Consider the following 17,976-nt stretch of genomic DNA (forward strand, 5'->3'; position numbering starts at 1 on the left):
GTCCTTATGGCTTCTCTTCCTTTCCCCACCACATATTTATGTGAAAAGGGTTTCACTGATTTTATCTACCTAAAACTTAAAAACAGAAATCGCTTGAGAAATGTAGACGCTGACCTGAGGATTCAGCTTTCCTAAATAAATCCAAATATTGAAAAGTTAGTCGCCAGGATGGAGCGGCAAACGTCTCATTACGTTTTATATAAGTTTTCAATATAAAATAATTATAGCATCACTATTTTGAGTATTTGTTTGGTGTGTACTTGTTTGTGTATTTGTTTTTGTAAATTATTGTTTCAATGTTTGAAATTTAAATCATACAAATTGCTTGGGGGTCCCCGGCTTCCAGTAGTGACTCAGTGGGAGGGGGGGGTGGGGGGGGGGGGGGATCCTCAGTAGTCAAAAGGTTGGGAACCAGTGGTTTATATGATAATTTTACTTTTTTTTTAATAATCTCTCTTTATTACAATTATGACCATTATTCAGGCCAACTTGACATCATTATTACACTATGACTGTTTGAACACTCTTGATATGTTTGGGTGACCCTTCTAGTTTATTTCTCTCGTTACTGCTCCGGGGGAATTCTGTAGCGAGCCAGCAACTCTGATGGTGGGGTGGTGAAAGTGGTATCCTATTGGAATTAGCATTGCAGATTTAAATTACGATGCTAAAGGGCAACATTTATATTTTTTGCTGCCGACAGAGGAAGAAGGTAAATGGGGGGCTAGAATTATATGGCAGGAAAATACAAAATTATGAGGCAGGGTTGACCAATTTATGTGACAAGAAAAGTCCAGTTATGAATTTACAATGCCAATAGCTCTAACGCAAGCAAATGAGAAACCTATTGCATTGCAAATGCTTTTTTTTTTTTTTTTTTTACCATGGATAACTGATGAGTAATAAATAGCTAGTCCAGAAGCAAAGGATTCAATCCCAATAGGGGAAATCAGGAAAGGAGAACCGGAAAATCTGGACTGGTGCTCAATTTACAAAATATATAGCACTCGCCTGTGCCTTTTAATCCTCTGTTGTGCCAGCCGACAGTTGTAGATGCTCCCCACCACTGTGCCTCTGAACATAGGAGCATTCATTGTTTGAAGGTGTCTGGAGCTTTCCCAGCATCAGCTGCCAAGGTCTGTAGTGTACCTCTACCATTGGAATATTTTTGCAGCTAATAGTTCTGTCATTGCAAAGGATTGCTTCTAGAGCTTTTTCTGCAAGCCTTTCTGCTCTCTTTAATTGTAGTAAGCACTCGGCAAATTTGCCCAAAATGAAGCCATAACCACCCTAAAAAAAAAAAAAAAATCAAAAATAAATAATTAAATAAATAATAAAAAAATATATATATATCGATGACCAGCACTAGAGAAATGATGGTTTTAGCTTTTCACTTCATTTCAATAACAGAACCACATGGGTTGCGAGTTCAAGATTTAGCATCCTTGCCTTTCTGTTAGAATCAACTCGGTAAGAAAATGTAATCTGTGGGAGAATCTTGTGATCAATTCAAGTCCAGACATTGAGGTGAAATATCACAGTATTCGAGAAGCAGTGCATATTTGGCATCAGGAGGCAGAACTCTACCTCAAAACAAATGTGCTCGCCTCGAGAAAATGGGAGAGCCCTCTGTGGCCATCATGGCAAAAGTTTTGATTTTAGCATGAAGGTTTTCCCTTACCAGGAAGGGAGAAGTGTAATGGGGAAGGGAGAAGACTCAAGGCTACAGATGTATGAAAAGACTATGCAGTCTCTGTAGTGGCATCTGGCAAAACAGTCACTAGAGAACCATCCTCTGTCACAGGAATAGGGAGGAATCCACAAACTTGAGAAGAGGGGAATAGAGTCCTGATCCTCTTCCAGGGCTTCCAACTCTACAACACCAGGGAGTGTAATCTCAAAGCTGGAATTGAGAGGAGACACCCCGACTGTTGATAAAGACCTTAGTGTCAGAAGTCCTTGCCATCAAACTAGAGGACTCAATTTCTTGATGGTCAGATGCTTGATGTTGCAGCCTTGTAACTGCGCATCTCAATATCAAATCAAAGCTGTATTGACCACAAGAATTACATCCAAAAGGGTCCAGCACACATACCATGCATCGGATTATTATTGTTGTTGTTATTATTATTATTATTTTTTTTAAGTCTCATCAGTTGTCAAAGGTCTATTGACTACACTATAGCGTGCATAGCCCCATGCTCTTGATTGGACACCTTCATAACTCTGTTCCCTGCTCTTAGTCAACGGTTTTCTTCCCCCATTCCTGTGTCTTTTTAACTTCTGAAGCATTTGCTGGCTACATCAATTCTTATCTTTCCATTGTTGGCATGCAGTGACTATGTTTTTAGCGCCTTTTCAGACACAGCATTGCGTTCTATACTCTCTCCCATTCACTTGTTAAACCCACAATTAAAAAATGACAAACTATGGGTGCGCATGTCATGACACAGTAGCTGCTATTCTTGATTCTTTTGTGCTACCCCAATGGAAACAAGCACAGGCAAACCCTTTATCTTGGGAATCACCTGTTGCTCAGGAAGAGCTGATGGCTTTACTTGTTTAAAATCTTTCCACAAAAGGAAGTTCAAATGTTGAAAAGGACTGGCATAGTGCTGGGGAAAACTCCCTATTATGATTGAAAAAAAATTAAATTCCTACATCATGGAAAAAAAAAAAAAAAAGGCAAGTCACTATAGCAGACTTTCTTAAATGTTGGCAGAGCACTGAAAATACGACGGCTGCATAATCTACACTTTCACTAAGATGCTTCCAGCGTTCCTGAAATGGCAGGATCCAATTTTCACTGATGTACAGTAAACCTAAAAACTTTCCTGCTTTGTATAAAAAAAATAAAAAAATAAAAACCTACGGAAATATTTTCAATTTGATGACTATGAGGGAGAATTGAGAACATTTTTTGCCCACACAAGAAAATCTCTCTTAAAAGTATGGCCTTGATAAAGGACTTTCCTTTGTGGCAAGAAAAATAGCAACATCGCAATCCGTCACACCCCCTCTAAAAAATGCAGTATTACTTAGTCAACCACTCTGACATCCCGCTTTCAACGGCGATGTACACATGCGCAAATAAATAAATAAAAAGAAAACAATTGCATCCTTTTCTTTAACTAGGTAAACGGTTCTTCAAAAGCTGCACATGGTGTGAAATAACACACTTTAAAAAGTAGTCAATCAAAATTCAGTCCTTCCCACACTCATTGATAGAATTTGACATGCAAATCCTCCTGTGGCGACCCAGGGAACTGAACGGCTCATCAGCCAATCTGAACAATGAGTATCATAACGTCATCCTCCAGCTAGGTCTCTTTCGGAAAGGGATAAAAGCACAAGCAAATATCCTTTTTTGCGTTTAACACATTTTGCCCAAGAAGTGAAGCATGCCATCTCTGGATCCTGTGAATACATTTACACACGTGGGCTGCATTCATTGATGCCTAAAAGGGGCCCTCAACATAGCAGCAAAATCCATCTCTAGGTAAGCCAGGGACTGTTACATCTTAACTGGAAACCATGCAAACAAAAAAGAACGGTTGTTTCCTTTGGTGCAAGTTTGCTTCGGATCTCTATGGAGGTAATAACACCCTGTAAAAAAACAACCCTGCTATACATGTGGTTATCAAGAGAGTTTAGTGGTGGACGGAGGTGCCTGCAGCCAAGTTGCTGTGCAGCAGCCCGCAAATGCTTCCTGGCTACTGCAGCAGTGATTTCATCATACCTGCAGCGAGGTGCACCTAATAGCTGCACATTCTAAAGCCGTTCTTACTCCCCCCTCAGCCCACTTCCTTATGCAGATCGAGCTATGTAAAGTGAGACCACAGTCACTTGATATATGTGTCGCTAAAATCTGTCAATACGTAACACAGCATATTTCAGGTGATAAGTGGAGAACTTGGACGTCCTGGGCAGGCTGTGGCATACTCCTCCTCTTCATGGCGAAGGTTTCGTTGTTGGTAATATTTTCTGCGCATCTTAAATAAACATGAATATATATATTATATATATATATATATATATATATAAAAAAATCCTTTTGTTATTCATCATCAAAGTTCTGACTGAGGAGAAAATTGGCAGCCAAGTTCTCATTCTTCTCGCATGCGAAATACGCCTGGATGACGAGGCCCTCTGGGAAGCCCAGCGCCTTCAGCTGTGGGGGGGAGAAAAAAACAGTGTTAGCCGGTACACTACCGCAGACCGCCCTCCACGCGATCACAATATCTCCAGAGCTTGACGCAGAACCTATGACAGAGCCCTACATTCTAAGCCATAAGCAACCTGCCAAAGTTCACTCTGGCGCAGCAACGCCACAGACAAACTACAGATCTCAGAAGCGAATCTCGTCTTAGTGACGATTTTATAGGTGCAGCACAACTACAAGACCCATCATACCAAATCTTTCAACAAAATAACGTCTCCCACCCCAGTGACAAACTCATTACCTTTTATAAAATGATTCTAATATTGCCGAGCGCACTGAAGTATTTTCAAAGATGTACTGGGCAAAGCAATATTTGAGAATGTCATAAATGGAAGCCCAATTTCATTAAAATCCGCTTGATCTGTGGTTTGTAACCTTTTGACTTCTGTGAACCCCCAATGATTCACTGTTGGAGCGGAGACAAGAGACTAAACAATTTCTATGCTTGGAAAATCAAAACAAATTACAACATATTTTGATTAATCACAAATGATTAATCAAAACTATTTTAATAGGGGAGCTGGAGTCTTTAAATATTATGTTTTACTTCCATAAGAGCAAGTCAAATGGTAGACTCTAGCACATAAGTTAGTCACCAGATCGAAGCCTACCAGAAAGCAGTCTGGTTTGTTAACATCATCATCTCGGGAACGTTCAGAAAGCTTACCTGGGAATGATTGCTGCCCAATGCTTACCATGGTTTTGAGGTTTGTAACTTACATTTTTTTGATTTCTATTTTCTGGCTCTATCTGTTTTCGGCTGTCCAGCTTTGAGTTTCTCCCCTCCGTTACCCAAACCCTGTTTACTGTATTCTTCCACCAGTACTGATTTCTGTAAACAGGCCTTCAAATCATGTTCTCATCACATTTGCTGTGCTTTCAAAGGAAGAGGTCACCTGTCATGCTCTGTCTTCCAGGGAGCTATTGTTTACATTACTTTCTCGGACTACAAAGTGAGAGGATTTATTTGATAATTATGCTGGCTCCAGGGTAGTGCCTAAGGAAGGGTTGTGCAATGTTATTTTTTATGGCACACAACAAGATTTAAATGTCTGTAAATTAACTGTGCAGATAGTTCAGAATTCTAAGAGACCCAAAGTAAGCACATTTTTTGGTGATTCTGAAGTGTGGTGGAAACAAATACTTAAAAAAAAAAAACAATACACTTGGTGAAAGAAATTCCGCACATTATCGTTTGTGCACTGTATCAGTAAAACATGTATGTCTGTGCAAATGCTAATGGTGATGGTGATTTCAATTTGATATGTGTTGTCTGTAATGGCAGGGCGATACCACACCATGTATATTCCACTCTACGCCACTTAACATTACTCAGCACCACTCCACTCTACACTGCATCACTGCACTCTAGTGTACACCACTTCACTCTATGCCAATGCACTCTACCCCACACTAATATGCACCACTGTCTTAACACCACTCCATTATGCAACACAGCACTCAATACCAATATACTATGCCAATGCATTCTACTCTGTAGCTCTCCACACCAGTGCACTCTAAGATGCACCATTCCACTCAATCTACGCCACTGCACTAGACACTCCTGCACTAACCTATAGCAGTGAGTGCACTGTACACTTTTGTGAGGCTTTCTTGGGCCCACATTGATGCTCCATTTTAGCTTAGTTTTATATTTTACCCTTTTTAGCGGACACTTAACAATAACATTTTTGACAGTTAACTCATGCACAGTAATATTTCAAAAATAAATTGTAAATGCTACTTGTTTTTAGTTAGCTCTTCTCGACAAGTAATCTGTACACTCTGTACAAGGCTAGGAACATAGAACAAGATATCCTAATGCTTGCGATGCCCATTCAGGTACAGCTTCAAACATCGACATATCACTACATCAGAGTTGCACCTCTTACACAGTGTGAGTTTGATTATTTATAAACTGTGCACTGTTCCAGGGAGGTCAGAGGAACACTACAGCCACTACTATTCTGGAACAAATGCTGTGCCGGACATGCAGCTTTGCTGACCCTGATCTTCCATCCTGCAGAGAAGAGCAGCCATCTCATACCTAGACCGGCACCCTGGCTCCGCTTTCCACGTATGGGGAGTTTTAGGCTAACCTTCTAGATCAGACAGAGGATACCCTCACATACCCTATGATTGTAGATAGTACTAGGTAAGAAGATATACATCGAAGATTACCATGGTTGTACTATTTATTCTTTTCATCATGTAACGCTGGTTACAATGCTTTGCTTCATATGCCTAATAATCACAGCTAACCATCTCCATGCAAGAATACGACTGTTTCAATGTTAGAAAACCTTTATTCAGATCTTTCTTGTGTTTATCCTGGGCATGCAGGAGTAAAACAACAAAAAGGGTAAGGTCTGTTTCCACAACATTCTTGAGAGTCAGAGTCGCATATTCAAGGTTGATGTAATCACCTTCTACCCTGGGAAGGTTGGGGGTTCAAGTGAGGCACTGTGAGCTAGCTATGAATTGGGATGACAGCTCCTGATGGTGTAGATGGACTCAGTTCTCTTGTCCTGCTGCCGCCGTAATAAGCAGTCCTACCTATTGCGGGAATCATATAACGTTGTGCCACCAACATTTATAGGTCAAGTACTTATTTAACAAGTCTCCTGACCAGTTCTTGTGCGTGCCCAAGGTCCCTAATTGACATTAAAACAGACATCAGTGATGTTAGGGATTAAATCCTCCTCAGTGTTATAGGGAGTACCTACATTAGCCTGTAGGTTGTTCAAGCTTAAACATTTAAAAGAAATACCATTCACATTTCAGGAACACCAAACTTGGTTCCAAGGCACCATACCACGTTCCTGAAAATATTAGACTAGGTCCCCTACATGGCCAGTCCAAGCTGGCTAAATACCATATCCTAAAATACAGTTAAATGCAGCTGAGTTAGGCCAACTCCACAATGGTCTAGTGAGACTATACATACGTCTAACGCAGTACGTTATGCATAAAATAACAATTGCCACAGCAAGAGATGTTCAAGCTGTGCAGCCTCAGTTAGCTGTGTCTGCAATTAGTCCTGTAACTATCTATGATATTATGGGGGGGAAAAAAAAAAAAAAAACACCAGATGGGAGAAAATTCCATTCTGGATCGCACAAAAAAAAAAAAAGAAAAAAAAAAAAAAAAGCTTGAAGCAATACTTCCCTATATGGGACCCCAGGATAAACTTAGAGTTCTCACTGTGTGCTTGCCACTTGGATGGTACCCCCTACAGAAAATTGCACAGCCTTGGCTGCAATATATATATATATAAGTACTCGTATTTCCTCCTCAAGAAAAAACATCTCTGCCACTCGATGTCGCCTTCCAAAATTACTTTATTTTGGCAAAAACACCCAACACGTTTCGGGAGTCAAAGCTCCCTTGATCACGAGCAAGTGGGAATTGTGAAATACGGAAAATGTCACTTACCCAGTGTACATCTGTTCGTGGCATTAGTCGCTGCAGATTCACATGCTGTGCACATCCCGCCATCTGGTGTTGGGCTCGGAGTGTTACAAGTGGTTTTTCTTCGAAGAAGTCTTTTTTCGAGTCACGAGACCGAGGGACTCCTCCCATTTCGACTCCATTGCGCACGGGCGTCGACTCCATCTTAGATTGTTTTCCCCGCAGAGGGTGAGGTAGGAGTTGTGTATGCTAGTAATAGTGCCCATGCAATGGAGTGAATACGTATGTACATAATGAAGTTTAAAGTAATATATTTACAAATTTACAAATGTTCAAGATCAACTTCTAAACGGCTACAGGCTCCCGGGGAGGCGGGTGGGCGCATGTGAATCTGCAGCGACTAATGCCACGAACAGATGTACACTGGGTAAGTGACATTTTCCGTTCGATGGCATGTGTAGCTGCAGATACACATGCTGTGCATAGACTAGTAAGCAGTTATCTCCCCAAAAGCGGTGGTTCAGCCTGTAGGAGTTGAAGTAGTTTGAAATAATGTTCGTAGTACAGCTTGACCTACTGTGGCTTGTTGTGCCGTTAACACATCTACACAGTAGTGTTTGGTAAATGTATGAGGCGTAGACCATGTAGCTGCCTTACATATTTCTGTCATTGGAATATTTCCTAGAAAGGCCATGGTAGCACCTTTCTTTCTAGTTGAGTGTGCCTTTGGTGTAATAGGCAGCTCTCTCTTTGCTTTAAGATAGCAGGTTTGAATACACTTAACTATCCATCTAGCAATGCCTTGTTTAGAAATTGGATTCCCTGTATGAGGTTTTTGGAAAGCAATAAATAATTGTTTTGTCTTTCGAATTAGTTTTGTTCTGTCAATGTAGTACATTAGTGCACTTTTGATGTCTAATGTATGCAGTGCTCTTTCAGCTACAGAATCTAGCTGTGGGAAGAACACTGGTAATTCTACTGTTTGATTCAAGTGGAACGGTGAGATCACTTTTGGTAAAAATTTTGGATTTGTCCGTAGAACTACTTTATGCTTGTGTATTTGAATAAATGGTTCTTGTATGGTAAATGCTTGAATTTCACTCACTCTTCTTAGAGATGTTAAATATTGCATTTCACAAGAATGCATGGGCTCAAAAGGTGGACCCATGAGTCGTGTTAAGACAATGTTGAGGTTCCATGAAGGAACTGGTGGTGTTCGTGGTGGTATAATTCTCTTTAGGCCTTCCATAAATGCTTTTATGACTGGTATCCTAAATAATGAAGTTGAGTGCGTAATTTGCAGGTAGGCTGAAATTGCGGTCAGATGTATCTTTATTGAAGAGAAAGCTAGCTTTGACGTTTGCAATTGTAGTAAGTATCCTACTATATCTTTGGCAGATGCGTGTAAGGGTTGAATTTGATTATTATGGCAGTAATAAACAAATCTTTTCCACTTATTTGCATAGCAGTGTCTAGTGGTAGGTTTCCTAGCTTGTCTTATGACCTCCATACATTCTTGTGTGAGGTCTAAGTGTCCGAATTCTAGGATTTCAGGAGCCAAATTGCTAGATTCAGCGATGCTGGATTTGGATGTCTGATCTGTTTGTGTTGTGTTAACAGATCTGGTCTGTTTGGTAGTTTGACATGAGGTACTACTGAGAGGTCTAGTAGTGTTGTGTACCAAGGTTGTCTTGCCCATGTCGGTGCTATTAGTATGAGTTTGAGTTTGTTTTGACTCAATTTGTTTACTAGATATGGAAGGAGTGGGAGAGGGGTAAAAGCGTAAGCAAATATCCCTGACCAGCTCATCCATAACGCATTGCCCTGAGACTGATCTTATGGGTACCTGGATGCGAAGTTTTAGCATTTTGAGTTTTCTTTTGTTGCTAATAGATCTATTTGTGGTGTTCCCCACATTTGGAAGTAAGTGTTTAGTATTTGGGGGTGAATCTCCCATTCGTGGATCTGTTGGGGATCCCGAGAGAGATTGTCTGCTAACTGGTTCTGAATTCCTGGAATAAATTGTGCTATTAGGCGAATGTGGTTGTGAATCGCTCAATGCCATATTTTCTATGTTAGGAGACACAACTGTGTCGAGTGTGTGCCTCCCTGTTTGTTTAGGTAATACATTGTTGTCATGTTGTCTGTTTTGACAAGAATGTGTTTGTGTCGTTGTAAGGAAATGCCTCCTTGGCATGGTTGCCCCCTGACTTTTTGCCTTTGCTGATGCTATGTTTACAATTGAAAGTGTGCTGAGGCCTGCTAACCAGGCCCCAGCACCAGTGTTCTTTCCCTAACCTGTACTTTTGTATCCACAATTGGCAGACCCTGGCATCCAGATAAGTCCCTTGTAACTGGTACTTCTAGTACCAAGGGCCCTGATGCCAAGGAAGGTCTCTAAGGGCTGCAGCATGTCTTATGCCACCCTGGAGACCTCTCACTCAGCACAGACACACTGCTTGCCAGCTTGTGTGTGCTAGTGAGAACAAAACGAGTAAGTCGACATGGCACTCCCCTCAGGGTGCCATGCCAGCCTCTCACTGCCTATGCAGTATAGGTAAGACACCCCTCTAGCAGGCCTTACAGCCCTAAGGCAGGGTGCACTATACCATAGGTGAGGGTACCAGTGCATGAGCATGGTACCCCTACAGTGTCTAAACAAAACCTTAGACATTGTAAGTGCAGGGTAGCCATAAGAGTATATGGTCTGGGAGTCTGTCAAACACGAACTCCACAGCACCATAATGGCTACACTGAAAACTGGGAAGTTTGGTATCAAACTTCTCAGCACAATAAATGCACACTGATGCCAGTGTACATTTTATTGTAAAATACACCCCAGAGGGCACCTTAGAGGTGCCCCCTGAAACCTATCCGACTATCTGTGTAGGCTGACTGGTTCCAGCAGCCTGCCACACTAGAGACATGTTGCTGGCCCCATGGGGAGAGTGCCTTTGTCACTCTGAGGCCAGTAACAAAGCCTGCACTGGGTGGAGATGCTAACACCTCCCCCAGGCAGGAGCTGTAACACCTGGCGGTGAGCCTCAAAGGCTCACCCCTTTGTCACAGCCCAGCAGGGCACTCCAGCTTAGTGGAGTTGCCCGCCCCCTCCGGCCACGGCCCCCACTTTTGGCGGCAAGGCTGGAGGGAACAAAGAAAGCAACAAGGAGGAGTCACTGGCCAGTCAGGACAGCCCCTAAGGTGTCCTGAGCTGAGGTGACTCTGACTTTTAGAAATCCTCCATCTTGCAGATGGAGGATTCCCCCAATAGGGTTAGGATTGTGACCCCCTCCCCTTGGGAGGAGGCACAAAGAGGGTGTACCCACCCTCAGGGCTAGTAGCCATTGGCTACTAACCCCCCAGACCTAAACACGCCCTTAAATTTAGTATTTAAGGGCTACCCTGAACCCTAGAAAATCAGATTCCTGCAACTACAAGAAGAAGGACTGCCTAGCTGAAAACCCCTGCAGAGGAAGACCAGAAGACGACAACTGCCTTGGCTCCAGAAACTCACCGGCCTGTCTCCTGCCTTCCAAAGATCCTGCTCCAGCGACGCCTTCCAAAGGGACCAGCGACCTCGACATCCTCTGAGGACTGCCCCTGCTTCGAAAAGACAAGAAACTCCCGAGGACAGCGGACCTGCTCCAAGAAAAGCTGCAACTTTGTTTCCAGCAGCTTTAAAGAACCCTGCAAGCTCCCCGCAAGAAGCGTGAGACTTGCAACACTGCACCCGGCAACCCCGACTCGGCTGGTGGCGATCCAACACCTCAGGAGGGACCCCAGGACTACTCTGATACTGTGAGTACAAAAACCTGTCCCCCCTGAGCCCCCACAGCGCCGCCTGCAGAGGGAATCCCGAGGCTTCCCCTGACCGCGACTCTTTGAATCCTAAGTCCCGACACCTGGGAGAGACCCTGCACCCGCAGCCCCCAGGACCTGAAGGACCGGACTTTCACTGGAGGAGTGACCCCCAGGAGTCCCTCTCCCTTGACCAAGTGGAGGTTTCCCCGAGGAACCCCCCCCCTTGCCTGCCTGCAGCGCTGAAGAGATCCCTAGATCTCCCATTGACTTCCATTACAAACCCGACGCTTGTTTCTACACTGCACCCGGCCGCCCCCGCGCTGCTGAGGGTGAAATTTCTGTGTGGGCTTGTGTCCCCCCCGGTGCCCTACAAAACCCCCCTGGTCTGCCCTCCGAAGACGCGGGTACTTACCTGCAAGCAGACCGGAACCGGGGCACCCCCTTCTCTCCATTCTAGCCTATGTGTTTTGGGCACCACTTTGAACTCTGCACCTGACCGGCCCTGAGCTGCTGGTGTGGTGACTTTGGGGTTGCTCTGAACCCCCAACGGTGGGCTACCTTGGACCAAGAACTAAGCCCTGTAAGTGTCTTACTTACCTGGTTAAACTAACCAAAACTTACCTCCCCTAGGAACTGTGAAAATTGCACTAAGTGTCCACTTTTAAAACAACTATTTGTCAATAACTTGAAAAGTATACATGCAATTTTTATGATTTAAAGTTCCTAAAGTACTTACCTGCAATACCTTTCGAATGAGATATTACATGTAGAATTTGAACCTGTGGTTCTTAAAATAAACTAAGAAAATATATTTTTCTATATAAAAACCTATTGGCTGGATTTGTCTCTGAGTGTGTGTACCTCATTTATTGGCTATGTGTATGTACAACAAATGCTTAACACTACTCCTTGGATAAGCCTACTGCTCGACCACACTACCACAAAATAGAGCATTAGTATTATCTCTTTTTACCACTATTTTACCTCTAAGGGGAACCCTTGGACTCTGTGCATGCTATTCCTTACTTTGAAATAGCACATACAGAGCCAACTTCCTACAGTCGTATTATGGGTTGAAATGCTTTGAGCGCTAGAAATACCGCTAACAGTTCTAAGTGATTTATGTGAAACTGTTTTTGCTGTATGTCCCATTGTCCTTGGATGCTGTGTTGATTGAGGTGTGCTCCCCACCCTATCATGGAAGGATCTGTTGTTATTACGTATTGTGGCACTGGGTCTTGGAAAGGCCGCCCTTGGTTTAAATTTATACTGTTCCACCATTGAAGCGAGATGTATGTTTGGCGGTCTATCAACACCAGATCTAGAAGCTGACCCTGTGCTTGTGACCATTGTGATGCTAGGCACTGTTGTAAGGGCCGCATGTGCAACCTTGCGTTTGGGACAATGGCTATGCATGAAGACATCATGCCTAGTAGTTTCATCACCAGTTTGACTTGTATCTTTTGATTTGGATACATGGTCTGTATCACATTGTGAAATGTGTGAACTCTTTGTGGACTTGGAGTGGCAATCCCTTTTGCTGTGTTGATTGTTGCTCCTAAGTATTGCTGTGTTTGACACGGCAGAAGGTGTGACTTTGTGTAATTGATTGAGAAACCTAGTTTGTGGAGGATTTCTATGACATATTTTGTGTGTTGTGAACACCGTCTTAGCGTGTTGGTTTTGATTAACCAATCGTCTAGGTACGGGAACACATGTATTTGCTGCCTTCTGATCTGTGCAGCTACTACTGCTAGGCATTTTATAAAAACTCTTGGTGCAGTTGTTATTCCGAATGGCAACACTTTGAATTGGTAATGTATCCCTTGGAATACAAACCTTAGGTACTTTGTGTGAAGGATGTATTGGTATATGGAAATATGCATCCTTTAGGTCTAGTGTTGTCATGTAGTCTTGGTGTTTGAGCAGTGGGATTACGTCTTGTAATGTAACCATGTGAAAGTGATCTGATTTGATGTAGGTATTTAATGTTCTGAGATCTAGTATAGGTCTCAGACTCTTGTCTTTTTTGGATATCAGAAAGTACAGGGAGTAAACTCCTGTGTTTAATTGTTGTTTTGGTACTAACTCTATTGCTTCTTTTTGTACCAATGCCTGAACTTCTAGTCCTAGAAGATCTATATGTTGTTTTGACATATTGTGTGTTTTCTGTGGGATGTTTGGAGGGAATTTGAGAAATTCTATGCAATAACCATGCTGGATAATTGCTAAGACCCAAGTGTCTGTTGTTATTTCCTCCCAATGTTTGTAAAACTTGGTTAGTCTCCCCCCCACAGGTGTTATGTGTTGGGGATTTGTGACATTGAAGTCACTGCTTGTTTGGAGGAGTTTTGGGACTTTCCTCTATTCCTTTGAAATTGTCCCCCTCTATATTGTCCCCGAAAACCTCCCCGCTGATACTGGCTCTGGTAAGTGGGCTTTGTTTGTGAGGTTGTGGCTTCTGTGGTTTGCCCTCGAAACCCCCCTCGAAATTGTGTCTTTCGAAATGTGCCTCTGCTCTGTGGGGAGTAGAGTGCGCCCATGGCTTTGGCCGTGTCAGTGTCTTTCTTAAGTTTTTCGATCGCAGTGTCCACCTCCGGCCCAAACAACTGCTGTCCGTTGAATGGCATATTCAGCACAGCTTGCTGTATCTCTGGTTTAAATCCTGATGTACGCAGCCATGCATGTCTCCTTATTGTTACAGCTGTGTTGACAGTTCTAGCAGCTGTGTCCGCAGCATCCATTGCTGACCGTACCTGATTATTGGAGATACCCTGTCCTTCTTCTACTACTTGCTGCGCTCTTTTTTGGAACTCCTTGGGTAAATGTTCAATAAGGTGTTGCATCTCATCCCAATGGGCCCTATCATATCTGGCTAGCAAAGCTTGCGAATTTGCAATACGCCACTAGTTTGCTGCCTGTGCCGCCACCCTTTTGCCTGCAGCATCGAATTTTCGACTTTCTTTATCTGGAGGTGGTGCATCTCCTGAAGTATGAGAGTTGGCTCTTTTGCGCGCTGCTCCCACTACAACAGAGTCTGGTGTTAGCTGTTGTGTAATGTACACTGGGTCGGTTGGTGGCGGTTTATATTTTTTATCTACTCTTGGAGTAATGGCTCTCTCTTTAACAGGCTCCTCAAACACTTGTTTGGAGTGTTTTAGCATTCCGGGTAGCATAGGAAGACTCTGATATTGGCTGTGTGTGGACGACAGTGTATTAAAAAGCAAGTCATCTTCAATGGGCTCTGAATGAAGGCTGACTGTAAGGAAATGCCTCCTTGGCATGGTTACCCCCTGACTTTTTGCCTTTGCTGATGCTATGTTTTGAATTGAAAGTGTGCTGAGGCCTGCTAACCAGGCCCCAGCACCAGTGTTCTTTCCCTAACCTGTACTTTTGATTCCACAATTGGCACACCCTGGCATCCAGATAAGTCCCTTGTAACTGGTACCTCTGGTACCAAGGGCCCTGATGCCAGGGAAGGTCTCTAAGGGCTGCAGCATGTATTATGCCACCCTAGAGACCCCTCACTCAGCACAGACACACTGCTTACCAGCTTGTGTGTGCTAGTGAGAACAAAATGAGTAAGTCGACATGGCACTCCCCTCAGGGTGCCATGCCAGCCTCTCACTGCCTATGCAGTATAGGTAAGACACCCCTCTAGCAGGCCTTACAGCCCTAAGGCAGGGTGCACTATACCATAGGTGAGGGTACCAGTGCATGAGCACTGTGCCCCTACAGTGTCTAAGCAAAACCTTAGACATTGTAAGTGCAGGGTAGCCATAAGAGTATATGGTCTGGGAGTCTGTTTTACACGAACTCCACAGCACCATAATGGCTACACTGAAAACTGGGAAGTTTGGTATCAAACTTCTCAGCACAATAAATGCACACTGATGCCAGTGTACATTTTATTGTAAAATACACCACAGAGGGCACCTTAGAGGTGCCCCCTGAAACTTAACCGACTATCTGTGTAGGCTGACTGGTTCCAGCAGCCTGCCACACTAGAGACATGTTGCTGGCCCCATGGGGAGAGTGCCTTTGTCACTCTGAGGCCAGTAACAAAGCCTGCACTGGGTGGAGATGCTAACACCTCCCCCAGGCAGGAGCTGTAACACCTGGCGGTGAGCCTCAAAGGCTCACCCCTTTGTCACAGCACCGCAGGACACTCCAGCTAGTGGAGTTGCCCGCCCCCTCCGGCCCCGGCCCCCACTTTTGGCGGCAAGGCCGGAGAAAATAATGAGAATAACAAGGAGGAGTCACTGGCCAGTCAGGACAGCCCCTAAGGTGTCCTGAGCTGAGGTGACTAACTTTTAGAAATCCTCCATCTTGCAGATGGAGGATTCCCCCAATAGGATTAGGGATGTGACCCCCTCCCCTTGGGAGGAGGCACAAAGAGGGTGTTACCCACCCTCAGGGCTAGTAGCCATTGGCTACTAACCCCCCAGACCTAAACAAGCCCTTAAATTTAGTATTTAAGGGCTTCCCTGAACCTAAGATTTTAGATTCCTGCAACTACAAGAAGGACTGCCGAGCTGACAAACCCCTGCAGAGGAAGAACAGAAGACACCAACTGCCTTGGCCCCAGACTTACTGGCCTGTCTCCTGCCTTCCAAAGAACCTGCTCCAGCGACGCTTTCCAAGGGACCAGCGACCTCTGAATCCTCTGAGGACTGCCCTGCTTCGAAAAAGACAAGAAACTCCCGAGGACAGCAGCACTTCTCGAAAAGAACTGCAACTTTGTTACAAGGAGCAGATTTAAAGACCCCTGCAACTCCCCGCAAGAAGCGTGAGACTTGCAACACTGCACCCGGCGACCCCGACTCGACTGGTGGAGAACAACCAACTGAGGGAGGACCCTCCGGTGACTCTACGACTGTGAGTAACCAAAGTTGTCCCCCCTGAGCCCCCACAGCGACGCCTGCAGAGGGAATCCCCAGGCTCCCCCTGACCGCGACTGTCTGAACTCCATTTCCCGACGGCTGGAAAAGACCCTGCACCCGCAGCCCCCAGCCCCTAAAGAAACAGAACTTCTGTGCAGGAGTGACCCCCAGGAGGCCCTCTCCCTTGCCCAGGTGGTGGCTACCCCGAGGAGCCCCCCCCCTTGCCTGCATCGCTGAAGAGACCCCTTGGTCTCCCATTGAAACCTGAAGGAAACCCGACGCGTGTTTGCACACTGCACCCGGCCGCCCCCGCGCTGCTGAGGGTGTACTTTCTGTGCTACTTTGTGTCCCCCCCGGTGCCCTACAAAACCCCCCTGGTCTGCCCTCCGAAGACTCGGGTACTTACCTGCTGGCAGACTGGAACCGGGGCACCCCCTTCTCTCCATTATAGCCTATGTGTTTTGGGCACCTCTTTGACCTTTGCACCTGACCGGCCCTGAGCTGCTGGTGTGATAACTTTGGGGTTGCTCTGAACCCCCAACGGTGGGCTACCTTGGACCAAAAACTGAAAACTGTAAGTGACTTACTTACCTGTGAAAACTAACAATAACTTACCTCCCCCAGGAACTGTGAAAATTGCACTGTGTCCACTTTTAAAACAGCTTATTGTGTTTTATGTGAAAAGTATACATGCTAAAGTAATGATTCAAAGTTCCTAGAGTACTTACCTGCAATACCTTTCAAAAGAGCTATTACATGTAAAATTTGAACCTGTGGTTCTTAAAATAAACTAAGAAAATATATTTTTCTATAACAAAACCTATTGGCTGGATTTGTCTCTGAGTGTGTGTACCTCATTTATTGTCTATGTGTATGTACAACAAATGCTTAACACTACTCCTTGGATAAGCCTACTGCTCGACCACACTACCACAAAATAGAGCATTAGTATTATCTCTTTTTACCACTATTTTACCTCTAAGGGGAACCCTTGGACTCTGTGCATGCTATTCCTTACTTTGAAATAGCACATACAGAGCCAACTTCCTACACTGACATTCTGAAATGCAGCTTCTCTTGACACCACCTGTGCGTAGCCTGTACTATCCTCTGGTGGCGATGGTTTAGCTGGATAGCATTCTGGACTATTATCGGACACTGGTGCGTCATAAAGGTCCCATGCGTCAGGGTCATCTTGACTCATTCCTGTATGAGTTGGGGATTGCATCATTGGTGGAGTGGCTACCGGTGATGGTTGCGGAGAGTGATGTGGGGATGGTGGTGGTGTTACTTGTTTAGCCACCTTTGCGTGTGGCTGTTTGTCCTTGTCTTGGAAGGCAAGCTTGCATTTCATTTTGACTGGAGGAAGAGTGCTGATCGTCCCTGTATCTTTTTGAATAAAGAGGCGTCTTTGTGTGTGATCTGGCTCTATTGCCTGTAATTCCTGTCCAAATCTATGTGTCTTCATTTGTGTGGACAGTCCTTGTTCCTCAGTGTAGGAACTTGTTTTCGGTTCCGAGGCCGGATATTTTGGTACCGAAACCTTTTTTACTTTCGGCGTCGTGCTCTCTCGGTGCCGACCCGTTTCGGTGCCGCTGTCTCGGTGCCGAATCTTCTATGAGCCACTATCTCGGGCCCGAGATTGCTGTGTGCCGG

The 17,976-nt window shown here is 44.4% G+C and overlaps 1 protein-coding gene across 2 annotated transcripts in view; it reads right to left on the reverse strand.

Moving 5' to 3' along the window:
* Nucleotides 1-3,108: 3,108 nt before the first annotated feature.
* RAD23A (RAD23 homolog A, nucleotide excision repair protein) overlaps nucleotides 3,109-17,976 on the reverse strand; it is a 142,874-nt gene continuing 128,006 nt past the window's right edge. For both annotated transcript variants that reach the window (XM_069231964.1, XM_069231965.1), the window contains one exon: nucleotides 3,109-4,171. In XM_069231964.1, the coding sequence (XP_069088065.1) occupies nucleotides 4,058-4,171 (114 nt within the window). In that variant the 3' untranslated portion in view covers nucleotides 3,109-4,057. The remainder of the gene's footprint in view (nucleotides 4,172-17,976) is intronic.

Source organism: Pleurodeles waltl, chromosome 4_2 (genome assembly GCF_031143425.1).
Source record: "Pleurodeles waltl isolate 20211129_DDA chromosome 4_2, aPleWal1.hap1.20221129, whole genome shotgun sequence".
Classification (NCBI taxonomy): Eukaryota; Metazoa; Chordata; class Amphibia; order Caudata; family Salamandridae; genus Pleurodeles; species Pleurodeles waltl.